The following is a 12,974-nucleotide window of genomic DNA, read 5'->3' as shown; positions in this document are numbered from 1 at the left end:
AGATAGTACTGCATGTTGATATCAAAAGTCTGAGAATATCAATTCTGACAAGATCACCAACACCACTGGTCAAAATCCAGCCCCCAAACCATCACACAGCCTCCACCGTGTTTTAAATGGCTGTTCACATTCACTGTTGTACCTCTCTCATTAAAAGAGAGGCCCCGAAGGGCCAGATGCATCTCTCAGGTCCTGTGTTGGATGTTTGCTGGATTTTTTCCTACTTCTTAACAGTTTGTGTGTTTTTGTTAGCATTTGCTAGTAACACATTGCCTAAAGATAATATTTAAAATGGATTCTTTGATAAGTTGTCTGGTAAGTGTCAACACTGATTCATCGGTTGAGTTTGAATGACTCATCATTAAGTGACTTAACAAACAAGTAAGACCATTTTAAAAAAGTCTGGCTAAAGGCTTTTGCACAGATCTGTGTAACTCATGATAAATTATAATGGGCCATACTAATGTTCTTTGGCACGACCCCAAACTCCAAATAGCTTATAGTGAATGAAATTCCGTGAACACATGCCTTTACCAAGTTACTGCAATATAAGTATAAAAAATAAGAGACAACAACTTTTTTGGATAGGTTAGCTACACAGTATGAAGCAGCCTACGCTCTAAAATAAAGTAAAATAAATACAAAGTTGACATTAAAACACAGAGTCCAATCCAAAACAAAATGACAGAAAATCTCAGAAATCATGCTTTCATGTACTTCTCCTATAATGTGACATTCGCAGCGTTTTATTTTGCCTACATGATCGCTGTACTTCCGCCGTGTAACTAGCTCTCTGTGGCTAACTTGGCGCATTCCACTGTTGAAAGCGGGCGAAGCAGGGCTGTCGCGCCCCCTCCCTTCTTCCTCCTTCCACTCCTCCTCCTCCCTTCCCTGCCCTGCTCCCAACATCAGCACCAGTGCTTTATGGACGAGAGCCAATGGCGAGTTGTGCTGCTATGCAGAATTTGCTGTTGTGGCATGTTTGGGCAGCAGTTCAGTGACACAATTCACCATAAATCAAATCTTTATAAATCAAAGTTTGGGAACAGATTTAGATACATATATTATATTATTTATTTATTTGAAAAATACGTTGTTAGATGTGTGAAGAGGATCCTCTTGAGATAGACTGCATCCGGTTTCTAATGGGCTCTCTATTAAACCACCATGTTATTCTACTTGTTTACTTGCGTTAAACCAGGCAAACTTCCCGAGTAACAAATGCATAAAGGGGGTGTTAATGGCCTGTGTTGAATGTCGTGTGTGTGTGTGTGTGCGCGCGTGTGTTTCTTAATACATTTCTATTGATTTTCATCATCATTTGATGGTGTATTAGAATTCAGCAGTGACCTGTTATAGGGATGCTGGGTGGAAAGCACTGATAAACGGGGATTCCCTGAATTAAACCCAGCTCTCAGTATGATGTCATGCTAGTATATTATCTCAGTGTACACGCAGAAGCACGTCTGCTTTCAGTGTATTTTCTTTTTAAAGCATTTACTTAAAATCAGTGGTGTCGTTCACGAGTGTTTCTCTCCTGTTCAGCTTATGTTCAGCTTACAGTACATTTGTAAATATATGAAGGGAAGGGAGAAAGGAGTAGTTTTCAGTGCCCACACTCTTGTGACAGATGTGAATGCTGCTGAGACAGAGTAATTTTCCCATCAGGGATCAGGTTGCTGCAGAGGTATAGCTACAGTTAGAGGTCCATCTTGTGGACGTTCAGCGTTTCTGCAAGACTTAGAAAGTAATTTCTCAGTTTTTAACAGGACGACTTGATAATATTTAAAATTTTCCATAACATTCACACAACTCAGGTCATTGCCACTTAGGTAAATTACTGGCACATTCATAATGAGCATCTGGTCCCGAATCAAGTCATTTAATGGAAAAATGATCACATGATCGATGAGTTCGATGAGTCAACAACGTTGCAAACAGGAACAGTAGTTTTAAAAATATTTTAATTTGTGGAAAATAAATGTACTCCCTTTCTTTGTGGCCTTTAAAAACTAAGATAACCACAACCATGTCTCCATAGTATAGAGCAAATGCCAAGTTATTATAACCAGCAAATGGTTGGAATATAAATGACAGGAAAATGGTTAAAAAACAACCAGGTTAGTCCAAAGGACACAAATTATAACCAAAGTTTTTCCGTTTTGCTGGAAGATCTCTCTTCCTTCCCAGGCTTTGTGCTAAATGACTTCTGGCTTCAGGGATATACAGTTTGGTCCACAAGGTTTTGTAATTTTGTACACCAACACAATGGAGTTTAAATCAGATAATCAAGATATGACTAAAGTACAGACTTTCAGCTTTAGTTTAAGAGGTTTAGTAAGAGTATTACATCAGCTGTTTAAGCGTTAAAGCCAGTTATTCTACTCTTTAATCTGACTTATAGAATTTGGGTACATAATTTGGCCATGCTTAACAATGGAGTAGAAATACAAACAAATATTAATTACAATTTAATCATAATGCAAATCCACAACATATGAACCACAATGAGTCAGGTTTTAACAGTGAAAAGTCCTTCCTTTAATTTTTACACACATTGTCAGATATAATTTGGAGTTTGATACAACCTTGCAGTTTATAAGATGGATCATTTTATCAGATACTCTCATGTAGGTGAGTATCCTGTGCAGAGGTTTGATACTTAACAGCTGAATTCTTCTTTAGTCGATCAGCTCTCAGTCTCATCAGGTCAAAACATGCCTTTGTATTTGAGCTTGTCTTCTTCGTTCTTCTCTTCCATACGCATGTTAAGTATGGCCAGTTCCTTCTTGACAGCCTTTTTCATGCCCGGGTTCAGGTCCAGCACCCTGCTGAAATCCTGCCGGGCCTCCGCCTCGTTCCACACCTCCACGTGGGCCTTCCCTCGCAGGTAGTAGGCCTTAACTATGCCTGCAGGACAAATATAAGCTTGTTTGTTTATGCATTTGCAAGCAGGCAGTCATGCGATAGAAATATGCAGCTCTACAGTGAGAGAAGACATAACTGACATAACCGTTTAGGTCTATGAATGATAAAAACACGCACAGGCACCAGGATCAGACTTTAACGGGACTATGCAACCTGCAATTACAAGCGTCATAAAAAAAATTCACACACTCATTCTCACAGTATGAAAACATGCCCGGCATATAAAAAAAGCCTGAATAAACTGTAAACCGCGTGACAGTCTTTCACAACTGGCTGGAAAGTGTGATAATACTCTTGGCAAAGAATTCTCCCCGTGCTTTAAGATCCCTCGCTTGCTCGAGTTAAAAAGCTTGTGATGAGTGACAAACCTGGGTGCTGATTGATAATGTCGGTTGTGTGCTCAATGACCTCGTAGTACTCCTCCATGCGGAGCAAACATTGGCAGTAGTTAAGTGTTAAAGTGTTGGCCATCTTCTCCAGCTTCATCCATGGGACATCCCATGCTTTCTCCTGATAAGGGAGGAAGAGGTTCAAAGTCATGAAAAATCAGTGCTTTGTAAAGGAATTTCTTTATGGAGGAAAATAAAATTCTGCCTTGGATCAATTTTTTGAAGTATTAACCTTGGTCTGAACATTTTTAATGCAGATGATGGCCTCCTTGTATTTCTGTGTGGCTTCTTGGTAACGTCCCTGTTTGTAGAGTTTGTTTCCCTGGCCGTGCAGCACGGGAACGGCCTTCAGCCTCTCCTCATCACTCAGAGCCCACGACTCCCTGTCATACTCGCTGGGCTGCTGCACCTGTCAGCCACACATGCACATACACGGACTTCAGTTTTCCATCAATTATACTACAGAGCTGGGATGTCAAACATAAGGCCTGAGGGCCAAAATAGACCTGGCAAAGACTCCAATCCCGGCTACCAGAACTTGTTCCCTAATTTTAAATATTTATTTCTCACAACTCACAAGAGTCATACTGACAGATTTCTTTCATTTACTACAGCAGCGTTTCTTTGTTATGCAGAAAAACTGAGATATACTTTGAAATCTTTTTCTAATACTCAGACATCTCAGGGATTAAGTGTGAAATTAAACTTCTTTATACTGACAGCCCATTTATGATCAAAGTGTACAGTGAGTTTGACATCCTCGTCTAGATATGCTAAACCCCTTTAATGCAAATATATTCCTAATTTAAAAGGCATTTATTTGGTAGGCGAGCTTGCAGGTCGTCTTTCTTCTTTCTCACCTTGAGCAGCTCCAAGACGAAGTAGAGCGGCTTCGGTTCCTTCATCAGCTCATCCAGGTCTTCATAGCCAAGGCTGTGGTAGGCAAACATGTTGGCCATGCCGCACGTATGGATGTGCCAGTCGACTGGGTCTTTGCCCTCAGCGATGCGTCGCATGCTTTTGGACACCAGTGGATAGACACCAGTGTGCTGGAAAGGAAGATCACAAGGTGATACAAGACTTAAAGTGACTGAGGTGGATCACGAAACAATCCATGACTTTTAGTACCTCTCTCTAATGCCTGTGCCTTATGAGTTTTTTTTACATTATTTGGTGTCTTTGAAATGGCTGTCTGTTAAATATTTATATGTTTCATGGTGATATGACATCATTCAGCAACTAATAATAAAAACACTGTTATTGTGCTGACTGAACATTGCTCATACATTACATAATTTACACTAAATGAACAGATTTAAAGATGCTTAGAAGCTGAACTGTGATCACACTGATATTAATTGTGACACTATTAATTCTGCTCTAATAATCCAGCTCAGAGATATAATTTTATTGCTTGAAAAGTAACAGGACAACCCAAGCTTTCACAAATGCACTTTGCAACATGCCATACATATTACTTTTAATTGTTTCCCTATTGATCTGTCCAGGGTGTGCCCCGCCTCTTGCCCTGTGGTAGCTGGGGTGAGCTCCAGGATGTTTGCCTATTTAATGTGTGTTTCTGTTTTAAATCCTGCCTGTTTTAAGCTGACACGTAAACACAAAGAATTTCATTATGTGACTGCATAATTACAATAAAGAATCTTGAAGCTTTGCACTAAACATTTTACATTGAGTTACTCAGCATTCCCTGGAGCTTGTTTTCTTAACAAGTTATGTTTGCCCTCTGCTGGGTGAAGAGTGGCAGCGCACGACATAGCCAGTGGAGCAGGCTATGTCGTGCAGACGTGTTGTTCAGAGTGAATAAAAGCTCTAAGCCCCATCAAATCTAATCAGAGTGGAGGGGAGTCGGTAGTGCTGATTCAGCAGGAGTCAGAGCCGATTATGGAAAAGTGAGGCTGCTGCGGATTAATGACAGTATGTCTCAACCCATCTGTCTCTTACACACACACACACACACACACACACACACACACACACACACACACACACACACACACACACACACACACACACACACACACACACACACACACACACGTGTGCACTAGCATAAAAAGTTATGGATTACATAACATGTGATAACATACTCTGAGGTAGCATGTCTATATTATAAAGCCTGTTGCAGGGATCGATTTGTTTATCCGTTTGTTTTTATCCATCTTTGTTTATCTGTATGAGATGACATTATTCATAAAAACAATAATATGTTCAGTGAATTAAAAGTAAAACTTTAGCCGGTACCCAACTTGTTATTATTGCTGCATGAATGTTTGTTTAAAACCACAAAATGATGATTTAGTTTTTCTTCTAACCCACAAGTTATGAAGACTTGTGTGCCACATATATACCTTAACCTTCAACCTCTATATGTGGAACACATCTCATCCTGTGCTATTTTGTTTCCTTGTTATTTAAAGCATTGTTTATAACTCACACATCTGCAGCATGATGTCATTCTGTCTGCACGGACACACTTTTCAGACTAAGTTTGGATCAACAGGATGTAATCCACTTTGAGGCAGACGAGTGAGAAAATTAGTGAGCGTGCGATCAAATAAATACAAAACCAAAGCTTTTATTAGCACTTACAACGGTGTCACACCAGAACTCCGCCACTTCACCGATCCTCATAGAGGACAACAGGGTCTCCCAGATGTCCAGTTTAAACATGTTGCCAATCACTATCTCCATGGGTGTTCCAACCGCTTTGCTGTCATCTATCACCGTGCGCTCGTCGTCACACAGCTGCGTGCGGAAGTGGAAGGTCACCTGGATAAACAGAAAGGAAAAAAGGCCCATGCCGTGTGAATCTGCTATATACAGTAGAGTTGCCTCTTATTTCTTCATGTTTGCTAGGAAAATGGGAAATGATTAAATGTTTTATTGAAACGTGCAAACGTAATGGAAAAACACAATATAGAAGGTTTGTACAAAAATAAAGCCACTGTCAATCAGATGTTTCCTGATGGCGCTCTATGGTGGATCAAAATCTGCCTGAACTTATCTGCATTCATAATTTCATCAATTTTAACAAGATCCCCGACACCCTTAAACTCCTAAAGAGCCTCTGTGTTCTCCTGAGCTGAACCAAAAATGTCAAATTTGAATTCATCACTCCATCAAACCTGTTGGACCTGATTTTCAGTCCAGTTCTTGTGCAGTTTTGCACCCCTCAGCCTTTTCCCCTCCTGTTTCCCTTCTTTAAGAATAGTTTATTAACAGCCACCCTTCAACTGATTTCAGATGAGGCTTCAGATTTTCTCCTATTCTTAAAGACATGAATTTCAGATACTGTTTAAGTTGTCCAGTGTCTTTAAAGTCTTTCAGGGACACACTGTACACCATGAGGAGATATACCACGTTTTCAGCTAACAGCTCTTTGGCAATCACCTGTTGGTGCAAAAATAAAATTTTACGTCTGTCAAACTGTGTTATCTTTGGCATTTTTCATAGATTCAACAAAAGAAATGGGAACAAATGATTTCCTTTTGCAACAGGCTGTTGGTAAAAAGTGCCTAAAGACACAATTTAAAATAGTCTCTTTGCTACGTTGACTGTTGTGTGTAGCCACAACACTGGTTGATCTCTTGACTTAGGTGCCTTTTTATGTGATGAGGACTGGGCTGAAAATGTAAAAGCAGCCAATGTCCAAAGGAACAGTTTTAAAAGAGCTTCAGAAAGCCTCAAGACCACTTTAAAAATGACAAAAAAGTCTGGCTCCTTGGAAGCAAAAGAAAAAGACATTAAGGTTGACTCAAGATTTTTACACAGTACTCTACAGAATGGACAAACTGGAGAAAATGATGGCAGTACCTCCTCAAACAGGTTAGTTTACATAACATAGCGATAGCATGAGCGTAAATACCAGAAGAATAAAGTGGAAGAGGAAGTGCAAACGTATTCAAACCTCAGTGATGGGAAAACATATTATGGTGAAATATGGGCCCGAATAACAGTGAAATTTGAGCATCTCAACAAAAAATGTTATGTCACGAGCTTCACACAGCTCAGTTACTCAACAAAGGAGACAGACAGGAGGAAGGTCACACATGCCAAGGTTGCCTGGTTCTGTAATATCCAAGGAATTGAAACCTTTTAAAAGAACTGTGTGCAAGCTGCAGTAACAATGAACAACCAGTTCTTTAATGCTCAGCACCAGTACAATTAATCAATGAGTTCATGACCCTTGTGAAAGGCTTCAGTGGGACATGAGAAACGAGTAGTAAACATTATTAGGAAAACACAAGAACAGGGTATGAGACAGTCAGTTAGCCTCGATCAGGAGTGACACATAATGTAACTGAGATAAGGAGGAAATGCCAGAACTTCAAACGTCTTTAACGTCCAAGCCATTTTTTCAAATTCAGTTCTCATTTGAAGAATGTTCTTATAATTTATTTTGTCATAAAATAAAATTAAAATCTCATTAAAATGTTATAAACTGCTACATCTTCTATCGACCTCTACTGGCAATAACTTGGGAGCTACAACAACTTGAACATGCTCATCCCTCTTTGCCCCTCCTGCGGTGCTTTGAATTATTAAATAATAAGCGCACAGTATGGAGATAAAATCCATAAATAGCAAGTAAGAAGGCCATCATCGTCAGCACCATTATCATCAAAAGCAACAAACCTAAAAAGCTAAATATATGAACTTCTATTCAATTCAATTCAATTCAATTTTATTTATACAGCGCCAAATCACAACAAAAGTCGCCTCAAGGCGCTTTATATTGTACAGTAGATCGCACAATAATAAATAGAAAATAAACTTCTGTACTCTGTTGTTCAACTTTCTGAACTGTGTTCCTTTATTGTTAATTTTGTGTATATTAAAATACTACTTCAAGGAAGTGTAACACACAGTTAGCTCCTAAACTCATTGTGCAGACAGTCATTCTGTTCCTTTGTAATTAAAAAAAGGTACATCTGCTCTGCTTAAAATCAAAATTAGCCACAGACAGCAGTGTTATAACACAGAGTCGCTGCCTTCCTTCTTCTGCATGGTCTTGTGATGCTGATGACACTATGATAATTAAGTGCACATACTAAAACTGCATGTTTTAGTATGAGTTATATTTCTCGCTTTGTGAGTTATAGTTTTAATTTAACCTATCACATGAAAAATGGTCAAATACGATTAATTTTGGGCTCCGGAGACAATATGAAGTCAAATGTTTTTTTATGCCTATCCGTGGTAGAATAATCCAAAAGTTTAAATGAAGTCGGCCTACAGTACCTTCACTCCTGTGACGAACTTTGGAATGTCTCCACTCCCTCCATGCAGGATGGTTTTCTTAATTCCTTCTGATCCCAGCAGGAGTGCGTCTTTCATATCCGACATCTTTACCTCACCTTAAATTACAAAGCATATATCTTACACGGAGGTTTGTGTCAGTGTTGTGATGGGTACAATATATGTAAAAGCTTGTTGATGATTTGGAGGTATCGATTGTGGTGGATTAGTTTAGGCGGAGATAATGAGATTAGAAACTTCTCCTCCTCTCCTTATGTTCCATCATCCCTCTGTAGCACTCATCCTCAGCACTTTCTCTAAACACCCAGGAAACCTCCAGAAAGAGGGCGATAACAAATGGAACAAGGTGCATATGTACCACCACAAACAATCCAGGACTAGATTTAATTGGGATGGATTTAAGTTTCTTTAGATTTAATGTCAACATTTGCCTGGATGAAAAGTCCTAATGTGTGTGTTTAATTGTGTGTTTGTGTGTGTGTGTGTGTGTGCTAGAGATAAAACATGAAAAGAAAATGCTGTATAGGTCTACAAGAGCAAAACTGGAATGGTTTCCATTCCAGAGGAAATTTCCAGGATTTATGTGGATGTGGTGATCCGAACAATGCAGAGAATACTGAGAAATGGTGGAGCAGACAATTACTCTATGGACTCCTTGACCTTGTCTATGAAACATCTGTCTCCCATCTGTGCAGTGCCTGTGTGCATGTGTGCGTATGTGTTATCCAAGTGCCCCGTAGTGTTTGCTAACAAAGTCTGCAAGCAGTTTGAGGGGGCAATTATTCTCAAGCATTACCCAGTGTTAATGTCTTATTCCATACTAATAGCACAAATAGAAAACCCAATAACTCCACCTTGGCAATGCTCACAATTGTGTAACTTTATAGGCTTGTGTTTCCTCTGTGCAACAACATGGAAAAGTCAGTGTTTCGCATTGAATTATCAAGCGAGGCAGCTGTCTAATCTCTGTTCAAATAAGACCTCTATATCCCTGGAAAATGCTGCAACCTTCTATCAGGTTTGCCTTTTTCCCCCCACTGATGTGACAAACAGGATTGGGCAATAGTTCGGTATGTACTTGGCAGCTGCTCAAGGTAAAGGCAGAGCTCACCCCCTCTTGTGGAAGAGCTGGGCAGTGCAGCAGGAGTTTGCCCGCTTCTAGATCCTATTGCATCTGATTTGAAAGTAAAGCTCTTAGAGGCAATCACGTGTAAAGCTGGGCTTTACAAACAAACTATTTACACAGTCTTGTGGCACAGAGGTGCTTATGTTAACTAAAACCTTCACAAACACATTTAAATGTCAGTTACAAAAAATAAATAAATAAATTCCTCCTTCTCCTACATTCTCCCTGCCCTGTCTTCTCTGCTTTTCGAAAGTGAAATGCTGAAAACGCAACATGGGTACATGGCAGAGTGCCTCTCTCGGATGGCAGATTTGTGTTGCTATAGTTACAGCCTTTTGCATCACCATATCTCTGAGTTTAGAGGAACAATCTATCGCTGGAGTCCTATAATTACTCATAAACCTGATAGCACGTCCCAAGAGAGGTTTCAGATTTAAAGTCATGTGTATCACCATTTCTGGTCATTTCTTAAATAAAACAAAAAACAAAAAACAACAACAACAAAAAAACATCTGACCTGCTGGAGAGGTAATACTATCACAGCAGTTTCTGTTATAACCACTTTGTGTCAGAGTGACTCATATTTCTTGCGTCACAACGCCTACACCTTGTTCTATTGCTCTGCCTATGGTCCATTTGTGTATGTCTGTGTGTGTGTGTGTGAGCAAGCACGTCAGAATCTTCTGCATGTACATTGTAGCGTGGGAAATTGAATGCGCCACTTTGATGAACCACATGCTTGCATAGCTTTGAGAATGGGTTCATCTACAAGTAGTCCTGCCAACAGGCAGCACAACCCAGCCTCTGCCATATTTGGGTTCTTCTGGAAACTAATTGGTGATGCAGTAGTTCCACCTTAAGCAAGTAATACTCTATTTCTGGAAAGTACAGTCATGGATTTCCTGGGGTGGAGCTGTTCACTTTGTAAAAAGCCTTTCATTCATATACATAACACACGGGGGAGGACTTCCTCCATGACGCACACTATATACGCACATAGAATAATGTTTATGGATGTGTACACCATTTGTGCTTCTGCTGCTGCTGGGAACAAAGCACAAAGAGTAAACAGGAGACAGGAGAGCGATAGCTAGATTACCCTTTCTTTCTCTTTGAGATTGACACTTAGAGCTCATCAGGCAGATGCAAAAGGAGGAGGAACAGACATTGAGGGGAGAAAGTCTCTGAAGCTCAGAAATGGCTTCACCTTTGCAGGTAGCTGAAAAAAGCTAACTTTAATGAGAGCATTTATGTATTTATTTACGTGTTTATTTAAAAAAATTTAAATCCTCAAAAGGCAGCGATTGCGGAGGTTAGGAGTTTCAGTAACAATGATTAACAAAATTATGTGTTAACATCAGTCTTTTTTTTGTCATGGGCCACAACAACCAACTTTGATCTTACGTGGGCTGGAACGAACTATGTGGTTACATAAAACGTTCTGGTAGTTCATTGCCCACATCGTACTGTAATTATGAAATATAACGTTTTTGTTAATTCACAGAAAATGTAATTGTTTATCTATTACTTACTTTGGTGTAGTATGAATGGCAATGGCAGGGTCTGTCTTTATCAACAAAAAAAGCTTTAAAACTGTGAAAACGCAGGTAAAAATCTATGCAGTTGTTCACATTTTCCAAAGGTGTCCAGTGGGCTGGATTGGAGTCCTTGCCAGGCCAATTCTGGCCCCCAGGCCGTATATTTGACACCCCTGCTTTACACAGTCCACTGAGGCCCTTGGAGGAGTCATGGATTTACGTTTCAGTAGCTGGTAAATCAGTGAGTCATCTGCATAACAATGAAACAATGATATGCATGCTGGGTCAAGGATGGACCGTGATAAAAAAATAATCTTTAAGTAAACTGACCTACTTTACAAATTTAATAGTAATTTTAATGTCAGACATCTTCGCTTACCTGATAAGTGCTTTCACTTTTGAAACAATAGGTTGATTTTTGTCTCATTTTACTGAAACCTATCATCCTCCCATTTTCTCCTGCTTACCCAATTCAGGATGGTGGTGTTGGGGGGGCTGGAGACTATCCCAGCTGCCATGAGTTGAGAGGTGAGGCACAGCCTGGACAGGTTGTCAGTCAGGGCTAACACAGAGACACAGACAACCACTGAGGCTCACATTCACACCCATGTTCAATACAGCCGGAGAAAGCACAGGGAGAAGGTAGAATGGCCTCTGCTGGCCTTTGACACAGCAGACATGAAGCATTAGAAGTTATTTAGTCAGGTTTATTTTCACAGAGTCAGTTCAGCATTCAGTTATTTTAGTTCTGTTTTTGCTCTCCATCAGATATTACTGAAAGAGTTATCTGAAGGAAATATCTGAGACTTCTTGAAAAAATATATTTAAAAATATTTTGCTATGCTTTAAGATTTAACAACATACAGCAAAAGCAGCCATACACTGTATGCATGCAAAACTTGTAATTTTCGGTGAAGGAACGAAATAGTTCTCCGACTGCTGACAATACAGAGCAGGTTCATGGGACCGCGTCACAGACTATCTATCGCTTCTGTGTTTATGCATGTGCACATCTCTCAGGTTTAGGAGAAGTGACAGAATCGATGGTTACGTGGTGAATCACAGCCTCCCTGGTCACTTCCACAGAAATGCTTCCTCAAATCGCCAGAGAAAAACTGACCGAGAATGTGTAAACCTCTCTGCAAAGCACAGGCAAGCGTCCCGTTCAGCCCAGAGTCAGTAACCTCAACTGGAAGTCTTGATCATACACAAATGCGAAGGCTCATGCACACTAGTGTTTTGAGGTTTGATCTGCTTTGACTTTGAAAGGAAAACTTTCAACCTACCCTTTTTCCTACTTAGTTGAATAGATGAATGTTTTTTTTATTATTTCATTTTTTCTTTTGGAAAGCTAATTGCATAAGAGATGTCTTACATTTAGAATCTAGGTTAGAGAACCTCAACCTTTTTGTTTAGATTAATGATAATTTGAGACCTGCCAAATACTTATGTAAAGAATGACTTTGTTCAGGCCAGTGCATTGAACTGTTTGTGGGTTTCCGTAAATTAGCCTCCACTTTGACATCATTATTTTAAAAGGATGATTGTGGTATCAATTGTACATACAGCAAGTGTTCATTGATGAGCGGTAGTAACTGGTAATGAAGAGTACTGGTATATATGTAGCTCTCAGACCTCTCTTCTGTGGAACCAGCTCCCAGTTTGGATTTGGCAGACAGACACCCTCTCTACTAGATTAGTGTGTCTTCTGTC

General features: G+C 39.8%; 1 protein-coding gene across 1 annotated transcript; it reads right to left on the bottom strand.

The window, feature by feature from the left end:
* Window positions 1–1,947: 1,947 nt before the first annotated feature.
* Window positions 1,948–8,809, bottom strand: aipl1 (aryl hydrocarbon receptor interacting protein-like 1). Its single transcript, XM_063493945.1, has 6 exons — window positions 8,580–8,809; window positions 5,928–6,107; window positions 4,178–4,366; window positions 3,550–3,726; window positions 3,297–3,438; window positions 1,948–2,910 (listed from the first exon to the last, which is right to left on the bottom strand). The coding sequence occupies exons 1-6, from the start codon at window positions 8,682–8,684 to the stop codon at window positions 2,711–2,713; spliced, it is 993 nt and encodes a 330-aa protein (XP_063350015.1). The 5' UTR covers window positions 8,685–8,809; the 3' UTR covers window positions 1,948–2,710.
* Window positions 8,810–12,974: the final 4,165 nt, after the last annotated feature.

The sequence above is a fragment of the Pelmatolapia mariae genome, linkage group LG14 (assembly GCF_036321145.2).
Source record: "Pelmatolapia mariae isolate MD_Pm_ZW linkage group LG14, Pm_UMD_F_2, whole genome shotgun sequence".
Lineage (NCBI taxonomy): Eukaryota > Metazoa > Chordata > Actinopteri > Cichliformes > Cichlidae > Pelmatolapia > Pelmatolapia mariae.
Note: the sequence above shows the minus strand (reverse complement) of the source record. Positions and strands in the feature narration are given on the sequence as shown.